This window comes from Lutra lutra, chromosome 14 (genome assembly GCF_902655055.1).
Source record: "Lutra lutra chromosome 14, mLutLut1.2, whole genome shotgun sequence".
In the NCBI taxonomy this organism is placed as follows: Eukaryota; Metazoa; Chordata; class Mammalia; order Carnivora; family Mustelidae; genus Lutra; species Lutra lutra.
In genome coordinates this window covers 32,986,693-33,009,037 of record NC_062291.1, presented here as the reverse complement: position 1 = coordinate 33,009,037, position 22,345 = coordinate 32,986,693, and the positions used below count along the sequence as shown (strand labels likewise).

General features: G+C 51.7%; 2 protein-coding genes across 3 annotated transcripts in view; one reads left to right on the top strand and one right to left on the bottom strand.

The window, feature by feature from the left end:
* Nucleotides 1–1,142: 1,142 nt before the first annotated feature.
* On the top strand, nt 1,143–5,451 carry PCBD1 (pterin-4 alpha-carbinolamine dehydratase 1). Its single transcript, XM_047703399.1, has 4 exons — nt 1,143–1,313; nt 3,934–4,065; nt 4,279–4,359; nt 4,899–5,451. The coding sequence occupies exons 1-4, from the start codon at nt 1,311–1,313 to the stop codon at nt 4,995–4,997; spliced, it is 315 nt and encodes a 104-aa protein (XP_047559355.1). The 5' UTR covers nt 1,143–1,310; the 3' UTR covers nt 4,998–5,451.
* A 2,140-nt stretch (nt 5,452–7,591) lies between these two features.
* Nucleotides 7,592–22,345, bottom strand: part of SGPL1 (sphingosine-1-phosphate lyase 1) — a 70,710-nt gene continuing 55,956 nt past the window's right edge. For both annotated transcript variants that reach the window (XM_047702234.1, XM_047702235.1), the window contains exons 8-15: nt 18,105–18,193; nt 16,625–16,730; nt 15,121–15,219; nt 14,426–14,575; nt 12,967–13,205; nt 11,707–11,853; nt 10,655–10,775; nt 7,592–10,167 (exon numbers count right to left, since the gene is read on the bottom strand). In XM_047702234.1, the coding sequence (XP_047558190.1) occupies nt 10,027–10,167; nt 10,655–10,775; nt 11,707–11,853; nt 12,967–13,205; nt 14,426–14,575; nt 15,121–15,219; nt 16,625–16,730; nt 18,105–18,193 (1,092 nt within the window). In that variant the 3' untranslated portion in view covers nt 7,592–10,026. The remainder of the gene's footprint in view (nt 10,168–10,654; nt 10,776–11,706; nt 11,854–12,966; nt 13,206–14,425; nt 14,576–15,120; nt 15,220–16,624; nt 16,731–18,104; nt 18,194–22,345) is intronic.

The window sequence follows — 22,345 nt, the reverse complement described above, 5'->3', positions numbered from 1 at the left end:
ACAAAGAAGTAACTGGCAAACCACGTCTCTGGTAAAGTGCCCATATCCAGAATAAAGAACTCAAAAGGCAGTAAGAACCCAACTCAAAAGCGGGCGGGGGGGGGGGGGGAGCGGGGGCAGGACATTCGAAGGCAATTATCAGATTTACCAGTGAAAATAAACACCTGAAAAAAGTGTTCAATATCATTAGCCATTAAGGAAACTCAAAAGAAAACCACAGTGAGATACCACTACACACCAGTGAGAATGACTGAAATAAAAAAGATTGACCGTAGCAAATACTGGTGCATCTTTGAGGATGTAGGGAAACTGGAACTCTCATACATTGCTGGCGGGCACCTAAAATAGCACAACCACTTTGGGAAGCGTCTGGCAGTTTCCTAACAAGTTATAAACACACATGTGCCGCATGAGGTAGCCATTCCACTCCTAGACCTTTACCCAAGAGAAATGAAAGCAGATATCTAAGTTGACTTGATGGGAAAGCACACAGCATCTTTATTTGTAATAGTGAAAAACTGCAAACAATCTAAATGCCTATCAACAAGTGAACAGATCAACAAATTGTGGTGTAGCCATACAATGTAACACTATAAAATAAATTTTACTTAGCCATAGAAAGGAAGACACTATTGATACATGCAGCCACAGGGGCAAACCGCAAAGTGACAATGCTGAGTCCTAAGACACCAGAACGTACACTGCATGCTCTGCATTTACATAAAATTCTAGGAAATACAACCTAACATATTGTGCCCGGAAGCGGATGAGTGGTTGTCAAAGAAGGACACTTGTAGGGACGCCGGCTATGATATGTTTATGAGCGTGACTGTAGTGATGCTCGCAGGAGAGCTAACAGACGTCAAGAGGCATCATACAGTACATTTTAGTTCTGTGCGGTTTCTTCTAGGCCAATACCTCCATCTGTTGCCTTTAAAAAAGAAAAGCGTAATCTCGCGTCCGGGGTGACACGGCTGGTAAGCGGCAGAGAGCGATTCAAACGCAGAAGGCTGCACCTGGAGCCTGTCCTTCTCAGCCCCTGAGCTGCGGGTAACAGCAGCCCGGAAGAAGGTGCTGGAAGGGGGCAGAGGCCCAGTGCGCGGGTCGCGGCCGAGTTAAAGATTACCGGTGGGCGGTTCCTCTCGGCCCCTCCCCGCCCGCGTCCCCGAACGCCCGGAGCTGTCCGCCTGCGCCGCCGCCACCTGCTGCTCGCTAGCGTCCGCACCTGTGTCCGAGTCCGCACCTGCTCCCCGTCAGCACCTGCGCCCCGTCAGCACCTGCGCCGCGCCCGCACCTGCGCCGCGCCCGCCATGGTGAGGGGGTCGCTCGCCGCTGCCCGCGGGGCCCGGGCGCGCGGGAGGGCGGAGAAGAGGAAGGGGCCGATCGTGGCGGCGGCGAGGGTGGGGGACGGTCCTTGCGAGACTTCCGCCCGCCAGCCGCTTGCTAGGCTTGGAGAACCGGGGTCTCCGCCCATCTGCCACCCGCACCCCCTGTGGCGCGCGAGGCGAGCTGAGGCCGGAGAGGGGCGGTGGCGCGGCTGAGGCCTGGCCCTGCCCCCAGGCCCTTGTCCCCGGGGCGCCTCGCAAGCGGGGACGTGGGCGGTGGGCCCAGGGCACGGGTGGGGGAGGCAGCTGGTGAGCCTGTAGATATCGCCTCCTCTCAGTGGCGGGTTCTCGTCCACATTGGGGGGGCGCGGCCGTGTGTCAGAGCGTGAGTAGGAGGGAGGCTAGGAGTCTGTTTACCACCCTTCTGGCTTGCACTTCCGGCAGGGTCTGGCCAGGCCCTCGAGCACCCGGCCTGTCACCTTGGCCTCTTAGCCAGGCCCTGGTGCCTCGCTTGAGGCCTGCGCCCAGCGGTGGGGACCGATTGCTCAGGATCAGACCTCCTCCAGGCTGGGTGTTCCCCCAGGAGGGCCTGGGCCTTGTGGTCAGCCCTGCTTCATCACCTCCACCCTCTGGCCGTGAAGGGGAGCCCTGGCTGGGGAGAAGTGTGTAGAACCAGGAGCTTTACTAAACAGCCCCTTTCTGATCCCAAAGCCTGAGGAGCAGTAGGGACTACGGTGACAGCTGAGAAGGCACTTGGAAAGCAGTGGCTTGGAGGGAGAGGAGGGGGTAGTGAGGCGGCTTGCGTGGTGCTCTGAGGCCCCAGACATGGGGAGGCAGGGCTAGTAATCAGTAACAGGAGCATACACTCCCCCAGAAGGCTCGGCCAGGCCTGGCCTGTGATTTACTAAGCAAACAGTGCCCCTGCCCCCATCTGACCCCAGCTCTCAGGGGGGCTTGTCCTTTCAGCCCCAGGCTGTGAAACTTGGGGGATCCCAGAAGACACTAAGGGGCACGGGGTGCCTCCTAGGAGCTCCCTGTATCCCCCTACTTCTTTCTGGGCCAGAGAGTGAAGCAGTGGGTTCTGATCCCTGGGCTGACATCATTCATCCAGTTGCCTGGATACATGACCAGGCTTATCAGCCCCAGAGAAAGGGCCAGCTCTGGAATGGAGCAGGGTTTGGGGGCGGGATGCAGAGCTCTCAGAGCTGAGGAACCGGACCAAGCTAGATCAGTCCAGAGAAAACAAGTGTTTCAGAAGGGAGGGAAAGATTGACTTAGAGGAGACTGTACTGCTTTTCTAGTGCGATCCCCACACCCGACCCCACACGCACGTGCAGGACCTAACAAGCCCTTTACAAATAAAGATGGACTTACTCATAGGTCCCATAGGCTCCTCTCACTGATCTGAAATGGAAGTTCTGGGCCCTTTTTACCTTTCAAGCCAAGGGAGGTGACCATCCTGCTGGACAACGCCAGAACTGGGGCTTGACCCAGTCCTGCCAACGCCCCCATGGCTGCCAGGCTGTGGGCTGCCTCGTGAAGCTGAATTAGCCTCCCTCACATTCTCTCCCCAGACCTTACTGGTTCATTTTTCCTTCAACACTCTTACAGTTTCTGTTGGAGAAATCACAGTTCTGGGATCCCTTCCGTGCCTAGGCCTGGATCCATCCCCCCAGAGAATGGAACCGGCCTTTGCTTCCGTCTCTGAAGGTTCCACTCAACCCCTGAACTGTGCCAGCTCTGGCTGCCTGGAGGGCACTTTGCACAATAGGCAAATAGGCCGAGGGGCTAGGTTTGCCAGTTGCCCTTGGCCAAGTTACTTCCACTTTGGCCTGAGCTCTGTGGCTCAGGCTTCCCAGGCTGATGGAGTAGACAAGAAGGTGGGAATCCGAAACCCCCAGGCCTAGCAGCTGGTACTCAGGGGCTGCGTGGTGGCGTGATGAATATCCAGTGGGAGGTAGTACCAGTGGGGATCAGTTCTGGTAGAATCGCCTGGAAGGTGTTGTAAGCACTTGCTCCTTTTCCCTGGGCCCAGGATGCAGATTCAGACCCCTTTGAGAACAATGTCTGTGCTCTGAGGACAGAGGGGGACATGAGGGGAGGAGAACCATGGTCATGTTCCTTTTCTAGGCCTCAGTTTCTTTGTGCGGGTGTGGGGGTGAACTGGATACAGTCCGTAACATTAAAAAGAAGATTGAACAGTCATGGGTAGTCTTTTTCTGAAAAGTTGTGTAGTAACACATTCACATCTGGGTTTGATTTTGCTTTTACTCCCTCATTAACATAAGAGACCTATGGTGGGGGGGCTCTGTCAGGCTTTGGGGACAAGGGGAGGGGGGGAGTGTTGCTAAGTCCCAGTGACTTGCGTCACGGCTCAGTATTTTCTGTTCTCTGAGCAAAGTGTCAGAATCTAAGAACCTATCAGTGCGTGAGCCAGGGCCCCATCCCCAGGGCAGGGTGTCCCCCTGAACAGCTCCCTGTCCATTGCTTTAGACCATGCCACCAGAGCCCCCGTGGAGGCCGGCCAACGTCCCCTCATGACTGGGGCCTTCTCCTGGGTCCTAGAGGGAGAAATGCCCAGTGGGCCTCTGCTGATTTCCTGTCTTAGGCCGGCAAAGCGCACAGGCTGAGTGCCGAGGAGCGGGACCAGCTACTGCCAAACCTGAGGGCTGTGGGGTGGAATGAGCTGGAAGGCCGAGACGCCATCTTCAAGCAGTTCCATTTCAAAGACTTCAATCGGGTATGTCGCCGGGTGGGACAGTTTCTGACACTCCAGAACTTGTTCTCTCCCTTGAAGGCCTTGCCACCTAAGCCTCTCGGCCACTACCCTCGTCAGGCTGGAGTGTCCTCCTTGGGGACGGGAGTTGGGGGGATGGGTCTTGGGGTCCCCACATCTGGAACTCTTCGAGCAGCCCTCTCTGAGCGCTCACCTGGGTCTCACTTCACTTCGCAGGCTTTTGGCTTCATGACGAGGGTGGCCCTGCAGGCCGAGAAACTGGACCACCACCCCGAATGGTTTAATGTGTACAACAAGGTGAGCGAGGCGTGTCTGCTGCGCCGGGCCGGCTGAGCTCTGAAGGCCCTTCCCTGGCCTTCCCTAGGGGCCTCCCCACCTAGAATCAGCACCGTCACCCCTGCAGCAGTCAGGCTCGCTACAAACTAGAAAAGTGCAAATTAAAACACTCGTGAGCAAACATGCGGTTAAGGCGGACAGTCGGCATTAGGAAAGCCGAACCACAGAAGGCCAGGCCGCGGGCACTGGCCATATTCATGGCTCATAGCTCTGTGGCCCAAATCTTCCTGAAGGTGTGGTGTGGAGGGATGAAAAAGTAGTCACCAGAGCTGAGAACACATGTGCACAGCAGACAGGTCGGACCGCAGGCCGTTGGAGGGCGGTCATGCGACCCCTGCCACAGGCCACGGCGGGAGGGTTGGCAGTGTTGCTGGTGATAGGAATGCTGTCCCAGGGCGAGAGCATGGTGACCAGCTACCACCCTGGAGTGCTCCGTGTTGCCGAGCCGCACGGCCCTGACTCTCTCCCGCTCTGGGCCTGAACCTCTGGTTTTGTTCCAGGTCCACATCACCTTGAGCACCCATGAGTGTGCCGGCCTTTCGGAACGGGACATAAACCTGGCCAGCTTCATCGAACAAGTAGCAGTGTCCATGACCTAGGCCCTGCCCTTCCTCTGCGAATTCTTCAGGGGAAGGTGGTGACTGAATCAGGAATCTGGTGGCGGGCAGGGGGGGCGGATCTGGGGAGCCAAGATGTTGCTGCAGCTAGAAGGGCCAAGTGGACTCTGCTGCCACCAGCTAGGGGGAGTCCTTGCTGTGGAAGGAGATGCCGGCATCAACCCCGACCTTTCTCCAAACCCCTCTTCATCCTTGGCACTCTGTTACATGTACACTAATTGAGTCCGATCTTCTCTCTCTGGAAGACTTCCAGCCAACAGTATTGGTCTTTGTGCCACGCTGCATCCTGCTCCCTTTCTAATTCATTTCCCAGGAAGCTGTGACAAAGAGGTACCAAGTCTTAATCTCAGAAACCAGGACCCTAAAGTCAGCCTTATCGTATGTAACACAAACACCTGTGCTTTTACATCTTAAATAAAACTAGTGTTTCACTCGGTCTCAGGCTCTAGAAACTTCCTTTCCACAGGTCAATCCAAATTGGAGTCAACAGGCATTTAAATAAGCACTCTGTGGGAAGCCCTGTTCAAGGCCCCAGGGTCAGGGGACCAGACCATTCTGTCTTCATGTAGCCGAATTAAGCAGGAAGCAGGTCACTACCACGAGGCAGGATGGATGGAGTCAACGCTAGAGGCAAGGGTAAAGAAATGAGTTAAGGGAACATGAAGTGATTGACAAGGGTGAGTCTGAAGGCTTCACTGACTTGTGCCTTGAAAACCTGAAAGGGATTCTTGAGGCAGGGGTGGCCAAAGGGGTACCATGACTAACACGTAAAGGTATGCAGGACACCTGTACTTGCGCGGGGTGGCATCTGGGACGAGGAAGGCGGTCTGCAGCTGTTGTCGCATCCCGGCCTACAGCGTCCCAGGGCGGGGAAACTGCTAATCCTGGTAGGGTCTTGCAGTTTCTTAGAGACATAGCCCGTCTCAAGGCTTGCTTTTACTGTGTGAGGGAGAGGGCGGAAATTCTAGCTTAGGAGGCGCTGGGGACTTTCCATCCAAGCAGTTAGGGACTGGATTCCTACAGATAAGTCTTCCCACCTAGTGACTCTAGGATACTGTTCCCACTAATGCGCTGTGACTGGGAGAGGGGGTGAGGCACAGAGCTCGGTCTCCTCTCCCCCCAGTGCACGCGATGCACATAGCAGTCCACGTGTGCCATGACGCAGTACTGCGGGAGGCCCGTCTCCTGACGGGTTCTCATCTGCGATCCCCTAGCTGGAGGCAGGCAGCTTCTGCATTCTAAGCTGACTTGCAAATGCCAGGGTTCCCTGGAGCAGACATTTAGCAATATCACAACCCAGGATGAGTTGGTCCCATAACCGGGGCCAGGAAAGAGGCAGAGGTCGGTGTCTGAGAAAGAAGCATGTTGTTGTGAGAGGTACCGGCAGGATCTGAGGACTGACAACACCTACGTCAACGGTAGGTTCTCAGAAAACTTACTCTGATGGTGGCCCCCAACTGCTCCACTTCTAACTTCCCTTTTCCTAAGTGTGCTTCGATCTGATGACTGTGGCTTAGGGGACAGAAGCCACCAGACACAGAGGTATGGAGCAGGTGTTATGTCACCTTCCTGCCTCTGCTCACCGAGGGATCAGGAGCTGAAAGATGCCAACCTAGAAGACACTACAGTTCCGTGACAGACTTTGCTACGGGACAAAGACATAAACGATACTTTTTCAAAAACAAATGTTTATTCTACAATTCGTGCAAATAACTGAAGTTACAGGGGAAGATGTTAAGGAGAGATTATGGGAAAAAAAAAAAAAAGCCCAAGAAAAAGAATACCAATTAAGACTCCCAACTTGAGAAAAGGCTCGGACCCGGGCTGTAGCTGGCAGCCGTCAAGTCAGGCCTCTGAGGAGACGTAATGGCGTCTCCACTGCTGGGTCTGGCTACAGGTGGCTCACTGCTACCAAGAACCCTCAGAGAAGGCAAAGGGGTTCACAGCGCTAAGTAGCAGGTATAAGCATCCAAACACCAATTCTTGGATTGGTGGGGGGGTGGGGAGGGCAGGCCTCATCCTCTAGGATTAACCCCAAAGCAAGCAGGTGCTCAAGAAACCAAGTCATTTAGCAGAAAACTAGCAAAGACAGGCATTCCTTGGCTTGATTCTGACAAAGTCCAAATGGGCTAAAGCACTGGTTACCGACTGACAGGCTCCAGGACCTGTGGAAGGAATACTCACTTCCTACTTGTAATGGAACAAGACGCCCAGCGGTTACATGTGCAGAGATATTCTGAGGGGTTCCATCGGCTCCCAAACCAAATGCAGGGCTTGAAGCCAGTGCCCAGCTGGCTGGAGCCCACCCCAGAGGCTCCAGCCATCATTAAGGTATAGGCAGAAGATGGTGGTGAAGAGGACAGAAAACACAAGGTGGACCCGGGCCCTGGGGAACTAAAGGCCTGAGTTCCAGACCTTCCTGGTGAAGCCACCACCCTGAATCTGTGTGGCCACACACAACCATTTCACCACAAGGGGGCGAGCTCCCACCAGCAGCCAGGTCTCCCTGGGCCACCACCCCACCAGGGATCTCCTGCCTGTCCCTCCAGAAGCAAATGAATGCAACCACATGGGCAACAATTTCGGTCATTTAATTACTGAATTGCTCTTTAAGATATTATTGCTGCAATCAGGAAGGGAGCACTGAGCTGGGAAGGAGGTTAAATACAGAAAAGATTTAAAAGAGGCAAGTACCATTTTGCAAGTATAAAACCAGTAGTATTAAAAGTGACATGGCAGTATATAGTCTGGCGGCTGCTCCCTCTGTGTGTAACCCAGACACTACCCTTTCTGCAGAGGCCAATGAGACATCTGCTAGCAACATGACATCTGAAGACATTCTGCCTGCCTCTGCCAGACTAGGTGCTCTAGGGCGCAGGTATGCATAGAATGGAAAGCCCGCAAGTGTCAAACTAAGGCTCGTGATATAAAGTGGCTACTGTAGGTCCCTTTGAAAAAACACCACTGCCTCTGGGGCAGCAGTGCCGTCACAGCAGAGGAAGGGCCCGCAGACACCGGAAGCAACAGCACGCCCATTGCTCTATCCCACACAGGATTTTCGCTGCCGACAAACCAGAGTGGTGCCAGGGTGGTTCTGGGTCCCGGGTCCTCCTCCGACACCGTGAATGCACCAGAGACCCAGGAGCACTGGTGCACAGCTCTGGCCACAGCAACTCTCGGGAGGTGCCCCTCAGTTCAGCGACGGGAAGGAACTTGGCTACCGTGTCCAAAAGATCTTAGCATCTCTCTCTAATGAGCATGCGCAGACACACACACACACACACACACACCCACACACCCCACCCACCCCCACTCCTGGAACCCACAAGGCACAGGAGGAACACACACACTCCAGCCCGGCAATGACACAGCCAGCTAGTCACAGTTATTGTGGCGGAAGCACAATGCCAAAGGCCACTTCAGCCACATGTGCTATGGAGCCCTGGGGAAGGCCTGGTCGTCCTGGCTCTCCTGGCCAGCATTCCCAGTGAGGGCGGCTGGAGGACAGCAGCCTGCAGAGGCTGAATGGTTCAGGGGTCCCTGAGAAGGGGAATGAACAGAGGACATTTTCTCCTGACTTTATCCTAAAGTCCTCCCCCACCCAAATAAAAGCTCGAAGACTGACCCATTTACCCTACAGCCTGGGTCAGGAGTAGCCCCTCGCCACTCAGTGCTGAGGAAAAAGGCACACGGTAGGTCGTCTTCAGAGGAAGACTGTGGCTCCACCTAGGTCAGGGCCCTGTGTAGGGGTGAAGAGGGCAGGGAGTGGGCGCAGGGTTTGGTTCTGTCCCTGCACCACCCTGAGCAACTAGTCTTAGGAAGGAATCCCAGGCCCCAAGCCCCAACTGACAGTTGCCATCATGCTTCCCTAGTCCAGAGTTAGCCAGGGCTGAGAAGTGTCCAGTACCTGAGGCTAAACTGCCATAGTACCTGGGGAGCCAAAGAGACAGAAAGAGGGAGGAGGGATACATGAGTGGGGAGAAATTTCCTTGCCTTGGAGGCTCTCTCATGCCCCCTTATACCCATCTAGGGTAGGTCAAGGCAACTTGTGAAGGTGCTCTGAGCTGTTCCTTCAAGCAAACATACTCGCAGACGAGAGGGCTTATAGCAGCGGGGGAGGGGAGGACCACCACCAACTCTGGGACATGTATTTGAATGTGACAGAGAACCTGAGAAAAGGCTCTGGTTTCCGATCCTTAGCAGCCCAGGAGAGGGTCCAGGTGTACTCTGAACACTGCCCGTGCAGACAGGCAGCACCAGGGCCAAAAAGGCCTGGGCTCTCTGGAAACCGCGATCTCTTCCTAATCCAGGGCAGCAACAACAAACCAATGGGAGCCCAATTTCAAGCACAAATCTCCACAGATGGGGCCACCAAGTATCAAATGGGGACAGCAGAGGGCCACTCCACAGCCTGCCTTGACAGACTGAGCAAATAAGCTCGGCCACTCTAATCCCACAAAACAGAAGCTGTGGCCTATCCATCTGCGTCCTGGGAAAAGAAACTGAGCCACACTACCAGTGACTCTCCGAGACAGACAACTCCCTACCCAGAGAGGAGGCAGAGAAGGCCTCACGCTTAGAGGGCACCTAACTCCCACCCGGGAAAACATCTTCGGATCTGCCTCGCCAGTCTGCCTGAGAGAACAGAGAAGCTTCTTCATCACGTAAACCACCCCAGCCTCTGTAAGGACTCAGGTCAGAGCCGCTGCACAATGATTAAGTGAGGTTGAAAGCTAGAAGGTTAGAGAGGGAAATAGCTAAAACAATTCCTAGGGCAACATCTGAGAACAAGGGCAAAATAATTATGTAATAGACTCCTTCAGGGTCTCCACATAAAGACCAGAGGAGGAGGACGAGAGGAGGAACAAGAATCCCGAGGATCAAGCTGTCTCACAGTCTGTCTCGTCGTGCTCCACGGAGCAAGACCAGATGCTGACCCTGTGCACGGCCCGTTCCACACCCCGAGCACCGTCTGGAGGCCAGGAGCCCCTCGGGGCCAGAGGGTCCAGGCTCAGCGCGGCTTCGGAGAACCATTCATCTGGCTGCTCTGAGTTACAGTGTCAGTGCTGAAAAGGCTGTCCAAGAAGACTGAGGACAATTCTGCGACCAGGTTCCTGTCAACGGTCGTCTGGGCCATGCCGTAGATCGCACCCTACAAATCCAGTCAGAGTGTTAGTGGCGATGGCGTATGGGGGTAGAGACGAAGCTGCGGCTCCGATACCACCCCCCCACCCTGCAGTCCCCGCCTTCCACGTCCGCTCCCCACCCAGGCAGCTCTTCACAGGTACTTGCTGGTCTGCCTTTCTGCCCAAAGGAACTGACCCATGGGATTTGCCAAAGAAAATTCCAGAGAAAACACTCTTATTGTCTTTCCTGTGTCAAAATTTTCCATTCAAAGGGACATGACCACCACCTGCCTCTGTAGGACACGTTCAAATATATAAGGTGCGTTATCTACAGCACGCCTCACTTGAGACCAAAGAGCCTGGAAACGGGTGAGGCAGAGGTCATGAGCTCCAAGGAATAAGGTTTGCAGAGATAGAACAGAGGCAGGAAGAGACTTGAGGTCACCTGGTTCTTCCAAACCCCCCACGAGACCTAAACTTCCATAGGAAGATAAAAGTCTCCAGCGTCCCTACCATTCCTGTGGTCTTTGCTTTAGGATTCTTCATGATTTGAGTGACAGACTCCCGGATGTCCCTTAGGAACTGTACGGCTACGCGCTTCCGGGTGTGTACTAGCGTGATGCAGAAATGAATACTGTGGGAGAAGAGAGAGACAGGCGGAAATGAACCTTGAGGAAAGAAAACCAAGTTCTAAAATAAAGCAGCCCCACAGACTGGAATTTATCACTCGCTTCTTCATGTTATTTGTGACAAGTGTTTCCAGTCCTGGGACTCGGGGCTCTCAAATACACGGGCTGTCAAGCCTGGGCCGGCACGAGAGTGTCACGCCTCCACGTGAGCAGCAACATCCCAACAAAAGGGAGTACAGGCTGCCTGTTCTGTCCCACCTCTCCCCTCAGAAACTGCCAACTGCTATGCCTTGAGCCACGGGGCCACCAAGGGGATGCTCTCCTCGCAGATGATAACCCCCCACACGTTCAGGGCCACAGGGGTCTTGAAGGACTTCAAAGCACAGAAGAAATGCTCACACCCCCTGGAGGGAGACTGAGGCCCAGAGGGATCATGAAGAGAAGAAGCTGAGTCCAGGTGGGACTGGCAAGGGCGCCACCAGGTGAAAGGATCAGGGTGCACCGAGGACACCTGGCAGTGGGGGGTTGTGCCCTCGGGGAGCGGTGTTTATTTACAGGCACCATGCGGGATGAGATGACAGAAGCATATTACAGGACAGGGCAGTGGGCCTGAATGATGAGAAGCCTGTGGAAGGTTCTGAGCTAAGTATGACTCAGGTCATGAGTGCGTCCAAGGACAATCTGATGGTGGTTACGAGATGGGGCGCAGAGTACACAGCCCAGGAAGAGGGTAGGGTCTGCTGTAAAGGGGTTCCTGACTGACCAATGGTCCCCAGAGTTTGAGTAATGCCAGGTGGAGAGTGAAATCACACAGATAGTCCGTCGGCCCCAGGGCACTGGCCTCGCTGTCAGTCTCTAGGCTTCGGGTGACCCCGCTACTCAAGCTGCTGGGAAGTCACAGAGCACAGCGAGGGCGAGAAGCTCCCCGCGGCTTACCTGGGCGGGAACTGCAGCTGGTTCAGGTTCCAGCCCTTAGCAGTCATCAGGTTGAACAGCCGGTAGATGTCAAAATCTCGGGAGCCCAGAGCAATGACTGACAACTGGGGATTCCCAAAAACAAAGATGCCTTTGACGTTTTCCAGTCTTAAACAAACAAAAAAAGGAACAGAAAGGAAATTTCAGCCACATATACTGCTTGGGCCATCATCTCTTTCGTCATGCAACATCTCCTCTATAACAGTCTCATCTTTTAAGGCTTCAGCTTGCTCACCTTCTAAAATCAGGTGGCAAGACTGAGATCAGTGGTTCCCAAACATTACAAACATTCAAAGGCCCAAACTCCACTGAGCTCGGATGAGTCAGAGTCACTGGCTCCTACCCTGTCTGCCCAACTCCCAAATTATGATGTGCCCAGGGGCATATGAGGCATAAAAGACACACTTAAGAAAATAATCCTGGAAAATATCCCCTCTGTGTCTGCAATTTAAAAAGTCATGTATGTAATCCCTAAAGCAAGAAATGGCAGAGCAGTTCACAAACAGATGGGTGTATTGGCTGCGTATACGTAGGCTTTGTTCAAATGAGACATGCCTCCTGGCGGCTTTCACTCACCCTCCAGATTCTGAAAAAGCCTCCCCAGGGCAGGTGAGCCACAGAGACTGGGGGGGGGGGGGTGTGGATATACATGAACAGGTGTGTCAGACAAATGTGCTACCTCGTTCTAGCTTCATCCCCGCCCTGGGTTTCCCGGCCCACCCTTCCCCCACTCCCTCTGCCTCATCTACCAGCGACTCTAGTCCCGCAGCTTCCGTATCCACTGGGAGCATCCCAGAAATGCTGGTCCGCAGACTCCCATTCCAAATGGACGGAATGAGAAGCCTGGGGGGGGCCCAGCAACGTGTCGTGACTGGCCCTCCCAATGATGACGTCACACGGTCACGTGTGAGAACCGCGGTCTGCAGCATTCACGGAGCACAGCGTCTGGGCAGTGGGTAAGAGCGGCCAGTCATGAAGACATCCTCTGAGACACAAGGGCCTACACATGAAGCCTGGATCGGACCCTCCAAGTCCCAGCAGCGCCAGGGGGCTTCTCCTCCTCCCAGGCCAGCACCACACCCCTGAGCTGCTGTCCTAAACCCCTGGCCACTAAAGGATGCTGACTGGGCTGGGGGCACAGGTGCTGGGCCCAGCACATGCCTCGAGCCTAGGAGCAGACAAAGCAAGAGAAGAGGCAGAAGCCCAATCTAACACACATACTCTGACTTGAGGAAGCGAGTAGTTTTGATGATCTGTTTGGTAGCCTCAACATAGCCGCTCTCACCGAAGTGCATCAGGGCAGCCCAACAGGCCGCGCTAATGCCTCCGGGTCGGGAGCCTGCGATGGTCGGGGACGCGTAGATGCCGCCCTGCCAGTCTGTTGCCACGAAGAACTGATGGCTCCTATACTTCTTGTCACTGTAGAGCAGCACAGAAGAGCCTTTGGGGGCGTAGCCATACTGAGGGGGAGAAGCGCACAGGTGAGTGCCTGCCCCATGAGCTCCTCCCGCACTTCTCCTATGCCCCTTCTACAGGGGGAATTCGGGGAATTCAGAGAATTCACACTCAGACATGAAGGGTAGAGGGCGCACAGGGCCCAGGCTGCTGAGAGGCCGAGCCCCCCCCCCCCCCCCCCCCCACAACCCAGCACGTGGCTTCTCCTCTTCTCTTCTGTAAACAGGACCCCAACGCAGGGAGTCAGGATGGAAGCGAAGATAAGCTTCCACTGGAAACTGGGGAAAAGGGTGGAATTCACGTGAAGCAACTAAAATCCTGGCTGACTCCTTCCCATCTCTCTCACTCAGTGTTATACTTCCTTTTTAGGAACATCAGGGTGTTTAGAATCTTGAAGCTACTGAATCCCCTTTTAAAAAACAACCTACTACTTGGTTTCCTTACAGCAACCTGCCCTCCTAGTGAACTCTCGCCGCAGCGAGCACGGACGCGGCTTGGCTCCCTGACCCACACGGCGAGAGACGGTGAGGACAAGGGCACAAGGGGTGGCCTCGGGGCTGAGGCCACCCCAAATCAGGTCCCGAGAGGAGATCCGCGTGCATCACGCAGGATTTGAAACACAGGTCTCCACTGTACTTGGGATGAAAACAAGCTCCGCGAGTGAGCACACATTCCTGCGGCTGCCCCGACTTCCCCCACAACCTCGTAGAGCTTCAGAGCATTCCCAACCAACTTAGACATTGTTCCAGGCGACCGGGGGTGGCGTCCAAACCTTCTCGAGCACGCAGTTCTTCCCTTTTGCCAAAGGGCTTCCCTTAGCTGGCTCCTGTCACTCTGGGCAGCAGCCCCGGCTGCGTGGGAGCTACAGCACCAACGTCCATTCTCTCAGGAATTCCACTATCAGCTTCATCACTAGCCTCCACCCCACGGAATCTCAGCACTTCAGGAACATTGTTCTATGGGCCCCTGTCCTGGCATGTCCCAGCTACATACGGCCGGTGGATGCAGAACTTCTCTTAGCCATATGCCACAAAGATAACAGGTCCCTTTTCACGATTACCAGTCACCTCTAGCACCATACTTTGTCACCTGAACCAGCTACGCGGGGGAGATCAAAGAGCCGGATTTAATTTTACATTTTGAGTGGAAGTTAATGCTTTAACCAATTTATTTTGTTGACAGTAGTGGAGATAATCAACCACCTACGGTCGCTTCCCTGTCTCACCTTGTGGGTATCCGCTGAAATGCTGGTCACACCTTTCACCCGGAAATCAAAAGGCTGCTCCAGCGGGTATCCTGCCTTCTCCATGAAGACGATGAGGAAGCCCCCCAGACAAGCGTCTACATGAAGAGGTATTTTGTATCTGACAGCCAGCTAGTCCCAAAAGACAAAGACCACAAGAGAATTTGCATTATAGCCATATAACAAAAACTTGCAAGACACAGGTGGAAAGGTATACTGTGACCACAGGCCACTATATACCGCGTCTTTCAGGCTTTAAAAAATATTCTAATACACAGGGCCTCAACCTCACTCTAAAATCAAGCAGGACAGAGCAGCCCTCTGACGCTGGACACAAGATCCTGCTGTAGTAACTGCCGGGTGGGGAGGAAGGGCAACAGGCGGGACCACTGCTGGTCGCCACCCTCGAGCAGCAGACTCCAAATGCAGCTCATTTTCCCGGCTGAATCGAAATGCCAGTACTCTCCCAGAATATCCAGTTTCAACAGTCTTCTTCCCACAGCAGAAGCCAGTAGCTTTCTGAGGCTCCAAACAGAGCAACAGGGCTTCCTACGGGGCTCAGGAAATGTGCGCACGTGTCCAAGTTGAGACTTGCCTCTCCCTGCCGAGTACTACACCATTACATTCTATTCTCATATCTCAGCCTGAGTGCCTGGCGGCCCATTTTTCCCACGTACCTTGGCCACTTCAGGGACAGGATCAATGACACCATGAGGAAACTGGGGTGTAGAACAGACAAGCATGGCCGTGTTCCTGGAGATGGCTCTCCTCATTGCCTAGGCGTTTAAAGTTGAAAGGAAAATGAGAAGCCACGTCAGAATCCCTCTTCTGTGCTGCTGCCATGAGCACTCCAGGCCGCCGGCTCAGGGTCTGTGCTCCTCTAGCCCGCCTCCTCTGCCTCTCCAACCTGGGAGAGGACAGCCCCCGCCACAGTGGCAGCACGCAAACGCGGTCAGAGGGCTCCATCTGGGGAAAAGTCTGAGGCCACAACTTGGCAGGAAAAAGGGCATTGGGCCAAGAGGCAGAGAAGCCTGTGCGAGTCCCAGCCCTGCTCACTAGTGTGGAACCCTGGGGCAAACGACTTAACTCCATACAAACTGTTTCCTCACCTGTGCGCTGTGCAAGGACAGACAGTTTCTACAGCCCCCGCCCCTGCCCCCCACCCGGGCTGTCACAAGACTCAGATGCAATTCTCACAGCACCCAGGCACGAGAGAGTACTCCACACGGCACGACATAGAAACAGTGACTAAAGGACTACTATAGGGTCTTTAAAAAAGCAAGCCTGCCACCTGTGACGACATGGATGAACCTGAGGACACTCTGCTGAGTGAAGTAAGCCAGGGACAGAGAAACAAAGGCTGCGTGACCTCACATACATGGCGCCCATGACAGGCAAACTCGGGAGCAGAGAGCAGGATGGTGGCTGCCAGGGGCTGGAGGATGAGGGGCACCAAGTTTCAGTGTTGCCTGTCCGGACGTTCTGGACCGCTCGCGGACGACCGTGTGGCCAGGCTGCACAATACTGCACTGTGTGCCTGAAACCAGCTAGCGGTCCAGAGAGCAGCCCCATGCATTCTAACCCAGAAACAAGGGAGAAGAAGGATGATGGTAACTATGTGAGATGGGATATGCTCCACAGTGCGGCTGTAGTAAGGAGCTGGCTGTGTGGACACGTGTCAGCAGAACATCCAGCCAGCACCTTAGATACGCACAATTTTTATCTGTCAATTAATTAATTAGTCAGTCAACATATCACTAAAGATGGCAGGCAGAAATAATGCTAGTGCTACGAAACTGGGCAGTTTAGTTCTTAAAAGATACAGTTCCTATTTTATTGGCGAGGATATGGATTCGGGCTCCTGAAAACCACAGGGAGAGTCCTGGGCCAAGTCAGTGCATGTTCATCTTAGAGGAGAAAGTGAAGTTGCAGAAGTGAAGCCCAGGTCTGCCAAGTCTCAACCCAGGGACTGGACCATCCTGCTTTCTCAGAGCTCACGACTTTATGCAAACCCCGAGCCGCACTCTGTCCTCACAGCGGCGGCAGCTTGGCAGCCCCGTTGCCCACAGTCAGAGGCCACTGGAGCCTCTCTGCGCACAACGCTGGAGAACATCTGTCAGTCGGGTGTGTCCCTGCTCCTCACGGTCCGTGGCACAACACGGGCCCTTCAGGGGAACTCACCCGAACATCCACCTCCATCATTTTGTTCAGCGGAACCCGTATAATCTTCATCCCAAAATAATTGGCTGCTTTGTCAAATGCGGCATGGGCACTTTGGGGGGCCACACTAAATGAGAGAGAAAAGAGTAATGAAATTCAGATAGAAACAGGGCTCAAGAGAGAGCCGAGTTAGCGGCTGGTTATTCTTCCTCATTTTTACAAGTGTTTATACTGTTTTACCCTTTTAAGCACAAAGAAAAAGAGGTCAAATGATTTTCTATAGAAATCTCCCTATGGTTTAGGAAATCCAAAGCATAAATTAGGGCTGACAGGGAGAAGACGAGGGCCTGGGAATCTAGAGCAGATTGGCATCCGGCAGAGCCTTCTTGCGTCAACCATCCAAAGCCAGGAAGCCGTGGGGGGCGGCGGGGTGACAGCCACGCAAGGACCCAAGACTGCTTCTATGAGGTCAGTGGTTCCTTCCAGCTCTGAGAGCCCACGAGCCTGTGAGAAAATGTAATTCCCATTGTTCCTACACACTTGGAAGCAGCACTTCCAACAGTACTGAAATGGGGGTGCCTGGCGGCTCGATCAGTAGAGCCTGCAACTCTTGATCTTGGGGTCCTGAGTACAAGGCCCACGCTGGGCACAGAGCGTGGACAAATCACACTGAAAAGGGGACCGAGTCATGGTTAAGTATTTGCTTTCAGACTTCTCTCAGTTACTGCACTCTCAAAATCAAGCGCTCCCTTTACGGAAGGAAAGACTCTATTACTGAGTACCAAGCACCAAGATTTATATACAGAGGCAGATGGCAGCCTGATGGATTCTCTCAGGCCGAGGACGAAGCACAGCATGAGACCACGTGCAACCCTTGGGTCACTGATACTTGTGGGGAAACGGAAACCCAGAGGATGTAGCATAAACACTCTGGGCAAAGAGAGTGTCTAGAGAAAAAAATGCAGCCAAATATCAAAGTTATGCCCGTGGGGTGACATTATGGATACATCTCACAAAGATTTTTAAAAGTTCTCCTTCCAGAAAATAGCCTGCAGGCTGATTTTCTTAGGAAGCACCCTGAGACAGCCTATCATATTTAAGTAACAAGCACTGAACTTAAGGGAATTGGAGAGTTTTTCCTTAGGCTCCAGATTATTTATAATAAATATCACAGAATTCAAAGATGTAGTCCTGTTACTTGAACACTTTTAGAAAAAGGATTTCATTCTCTCCCTTTTTTTTTTTTAAAGGATTTCATTCTTGCTTTCAGTATTTACCATGTATAAACTTGGGGGTCGGGAAATGAATGACCTTTAAAATTAGCTGGCTGATCCACGTAGGATTCTGTGGAATGTGAGGGGATAAGGGTCGAGGGTGCAGGACAGGATAAAAGAGGACTGAACTGCCAGAGGAAGAAGGAAGAGAAGGAGAAAACAGATGGTCAGGTTGTTTCCAACCGCAGTACTCCAAACAGATAAATCCCAAAGCCACGCATACATACATTTCTGGAGTTTTGATCCCGTTCTCAAAGGCCAGGTCCCTGTAAGCTTTGCAGGCCATCAGTATGCTTTCTGTCCCCCCAGAGGTCACCTGTAATAAGGAAGAGATGTCATCCTCGGAATGCAGTGAAGGACAGCTATCGGCATGCACGTCCCACCCTATCTTGGTGGTGTCTGATGCAGGTCTGGCATTCACTCTGCAGAGTGGACACTGCTGTGTCTTCCGGAAGGAAATGTGGCTTTATCCGCTAAGCTCAATCTTGGTTCAGAAGAGTAAAAACCTATGAAATAAAAATCTCTGCACTGTATGGGAAAATGCACCAGCTCCCCAGACGTCGGCAGCGCACGGGCTTAAACTTACACTTCTGCCACTCACCCGGCTGCGGATAGGACAGCACGTTTTACACCACTCAAAAGTGTCAGGATTACAGACTCTGATCTGTATTCCCAGTGCCCACTGCAGAATACACTGCAGTCACAAAGTCCACTAAACTATGTGATATTTCAGCAGATCAAGAAGAAAAGTTTAGATATTCCGAAGTGAACTGTGGTTTCTCTTTGAAAAAGAAAAGCAGAAGCCTCTACTTAGAAGTTGGTTATCTCACTTACCTGAAATCAAAACAAAAATCCTAGTGTTTTTAAACAAAGTAAAATGTTTTCCTGAAGCTAGGCCTAGCCCTCTGTTATTGGTGAATTGCTTTATCAGAGTTGAAACGTAAACATTCAAAGGTCATGTCGTGTGTCCAATTTCCCTCACGAGACCATAAACTCATGAAGGTGGGGACCAATCCACTCATGACAATATTCCAAGCACCTAGCCTAAAGACTGACACCTAACAGAACCTCACCTAACTTTCTCAAAGCCTGATCTGACACTCAGTAAACCATGACCAACACAGGCACATCATACCCATCAGGTTAGCTTTCGATGACATCTTTTTTTTTTCTTTAAAGATTTTATTTATTTATTTGACACAGAGAGAGAGAGATCCCAAAAAGGCAGAGAGGCAGGCACAGACAGAGAGGCAGAAGCAGGCTCCCTGCTGAGCAGAGAGCTCAATGCAGGGCTCGATCCCAGGACCCGGAGATCATGACCTGGGCTGAAGGCAGAGGCTTAACACACTGAACCACCCAGGTGCCCCAGCTTTTGATGACATCTAAGAATGGATCATTTCAGGGGAGTCCGAGCTCAGCTGGAGGTCTCCCTCTCTCGCCCTCTGCCCCCTCCTCGACCTCTTCTTTCTCTCTCAAATGAATAACTAAATCTTAAAAAAAAAAAATCACTTAAAAAAAAAAACCAAAAAACAAAAAAAGCCACAGCACTGAGCTACGTGGCTATTTTCTTAGATTTCTCATCTCCAAAAATTCATACAAGCTTAGATAACTTTTTCATTGTACGGGTGAGAAAACTGAGCCCTAAGAAGACTAAAATAATCCACCCAATGCCATCTATTAGCATCAGTTGATAAAAAGTAAAATTTGCTGCAGCACCTTTTTGTTAGACACGTCTTTTTTTTTTTTTTTAAGATTTTATTTATTTGTCAGAGAGCGAGAGATGACAAGTAGGCAGAGAGGCAGGCAGAGACAGAGGGAGAAGCAGGTTCCCTGCCGAGCAAGGAACCCGATATGGGACTCGATCCCAGGATGCTGGGACCATGACCTGAGCCAAAGGCAGCCGCTTAACCAACTGAGCCACCCAGGCGTCCCTGTTAGACACGTCTTAAAGGCAAGGGAAGCTAGGGCAAAAATGAACTATTGGGCCTTCATCAAGATAAAAAACTTTGCACACCAAAGGAAACAGTCAATAGAACAGTCACAGAATGGGAGAAGATATTTGCCAATGACATATCAAATAAAGGGCTAGTATCCAAAATCTATAAAGAACTTATCAAACTCAACACCCAAAGAACAAATAATCCAATCAAGAAATGGGCAGAAGGCATGAACAGACATTTCTGCAAAGAAGACATCCAGATGGCCAACAGACACATGAAAAAGTACTCAACCTCACTCGGCATCAGGGAAATACAAAACAAAACCACAGTAAGATACCACCTCACACCAGTCAGAATGGCTAAAATTAACAAGTCAGGAAATGACTGATGCTGGCGAGGATGCGGAGAAGGGAACCCTCCTATGCTGCTGGTGGGAATGCAGCTGGTCCAACCACTCTGGAAAACAGCATGGAGGTTCCTCAGAAAGTTGAAAATCGAGCTACCCTATAACCCAGCAACTGCACTCCTGGGTATTTACCCTAAAGATACAAATGTAGTGATCCAAAGGGGCACATGCACCCCAATGTTTATAGCAGCAATGTCCACAATAACCAAACTATGGAAAGAGCCTAGATGTCCATCAACAGATAAATGGATAAAGAAGATGTGAGATACACACACACACACACATATACATTGGAATACTATGTAGTCATCAAAACTCTCAAAATCTTGCTATTTGCAACGACATGGATGGAACTAGAGGGTATTATGCTAAGCAAAATAAGTCAATCAGACAAAGGCAATTATCATATGATCTCTCTGATATGAGGAATTTGAGAAACAAGTCTGAGGATCATAGAGGAAGGGAGGGAAAAATGAAACAAGATAAAACCAGAGAGGGAAACAAACCATAAGAGACTTTTTTTTTTTTTTTTAAGATTTTATTTATTTATTTGACAGACAGAGATCACAGGTAGGCAGAGAGGCAGGCAGAGAGAGGAAGGGAAGCAGACTCCCTGCTGAGCAGAGAGCCTGATGTGGGGCTCGATCCCAGGACCCTGGGATCCTGACCTGAGCCGAAGGCAGAGGCTTTAACCCACTGAGCCACCCAGGCGCCCCCCATAAGAGACTCTTAATCTCAGGAAACAAACTGAGGGCTGCTGGGGTTGGTGGGGAGGGAGGGATGGGGTGGTTGGGTGACGGACACTGGGGAGGGTATGTGCTTGCTATGGGGAGTGCTGTGAATTGTGTAAGACTGATGAATCACAAACCTATATCCCTGAAACAAATAATACATTTTATGTTAATTAATTGAATTTAAATTTTTTTTAGAAAAGGAAAACTTTCTACATTTGTTCATTTGGTGAAGTGTAACATGAGATGGAATAAGAGAGGGGATCTCTGGAATTTCATATAATACCCCCACAGAGGACAAAAACACCATTGGCTACAAAATCCCAGTGGTCAGGAGTTACATGGAAGATTAGCTGAGAGAAGTCAGTCATACTGTGATTCAGGAAGTTTTCACCAAACACGTGCCCATCACCCACTAAGTAATGCACTGAACTTGGGCACAGGACGCCCGCCTGTTTGTAGCCTCTGCACTTTTCTGCCAGAGAAGATGAAAATGCTTATAGTGGAGGTCAGCTCTGCAAATCAGCAGCTTGCCCTGTGGTCTAGCACAAAACCTCAGACTGTCACATGAGGACCCAAAGGAGCTGTGAAGCAAGTCAGGAAAGGACCAGCAACGTCCAAGTCTCCAGTGTGTCAGCCTCTTACTAAGGTTCAGTAATGACCTACGCAAAAGGATTTTCAAACCCCTAGTCACCCAGCACACATGCCCTATTTTTAGTCCAATAACTAATCAGATCAACATCATTATTTGTTGGGCAAACAGCAGTGTACTTCTGACTGTAAAAGCAGGAATACCAAAATTCTACTTCTAATTTTTATTTCTAATCTCCAAATTCTGTGTCTAAACATGCTATTAACCTCCCATTGCCTTCGACCCTCTGTGCCCAAAGAAAATTGGAAATTGTGTAATCAGAAGATGAAAGCTTCAATAACTACTAATGTTAGTCAGCTTCTTCCGACATTTAGAGAAACTCTTGCTATAATATAAGAGAAGTATGTCAGAGAATAAGAGGAGAACATGGCCTGTTGAGAGAATTTTCTTTCAGATGCTGTTTGGACTCAGAGGCCTTTGCACAAGCCAAGACTGTTCCCCAGGGCAACAGAAGTTCTTTCGGTGTATGAAATCACTTCTCATCCATTACTAACAGAGCCAAATGAAGTTAGTAACAGGAAAGATGGTTTAGACTGAAGAACAAAGAACCTGAAAAGAGCTTAAGAGCTTCAGAGCTTGGCCATGCGGCTCTGTCTCGGTTCCCACCTCTGAACTTTTTCACTGAAAGCAACTCATCAAGAGAGAGACAAAGAGATGGAGACAGATACTGAGAAGAGTGAGAGAAACAGAGAAACTCAAAGTACCCCAGAGGTAATTAGTTCTCTTATAAAAGTATTAG

Bases quoted from the DNA above. Each gene is read 5' to 3' on its own strand.
- PCBD1 (XM_047703399.1), top strand. The intron at 4,066-4,278 runs GTATGTCGCCGG...TTCACTTCGCAG, and splicing joins ATTTCAAAGACTTCAATCGG to GCTTTTGGCTTCATGACGAG. The intron at 4,360-4,898 runs GTGAGCGAGGCG...GTTTTGTTCCAG, and splicing joins GGTTTAATGTGTACAACAAG to GTCCACATCACCTTGAGCAC.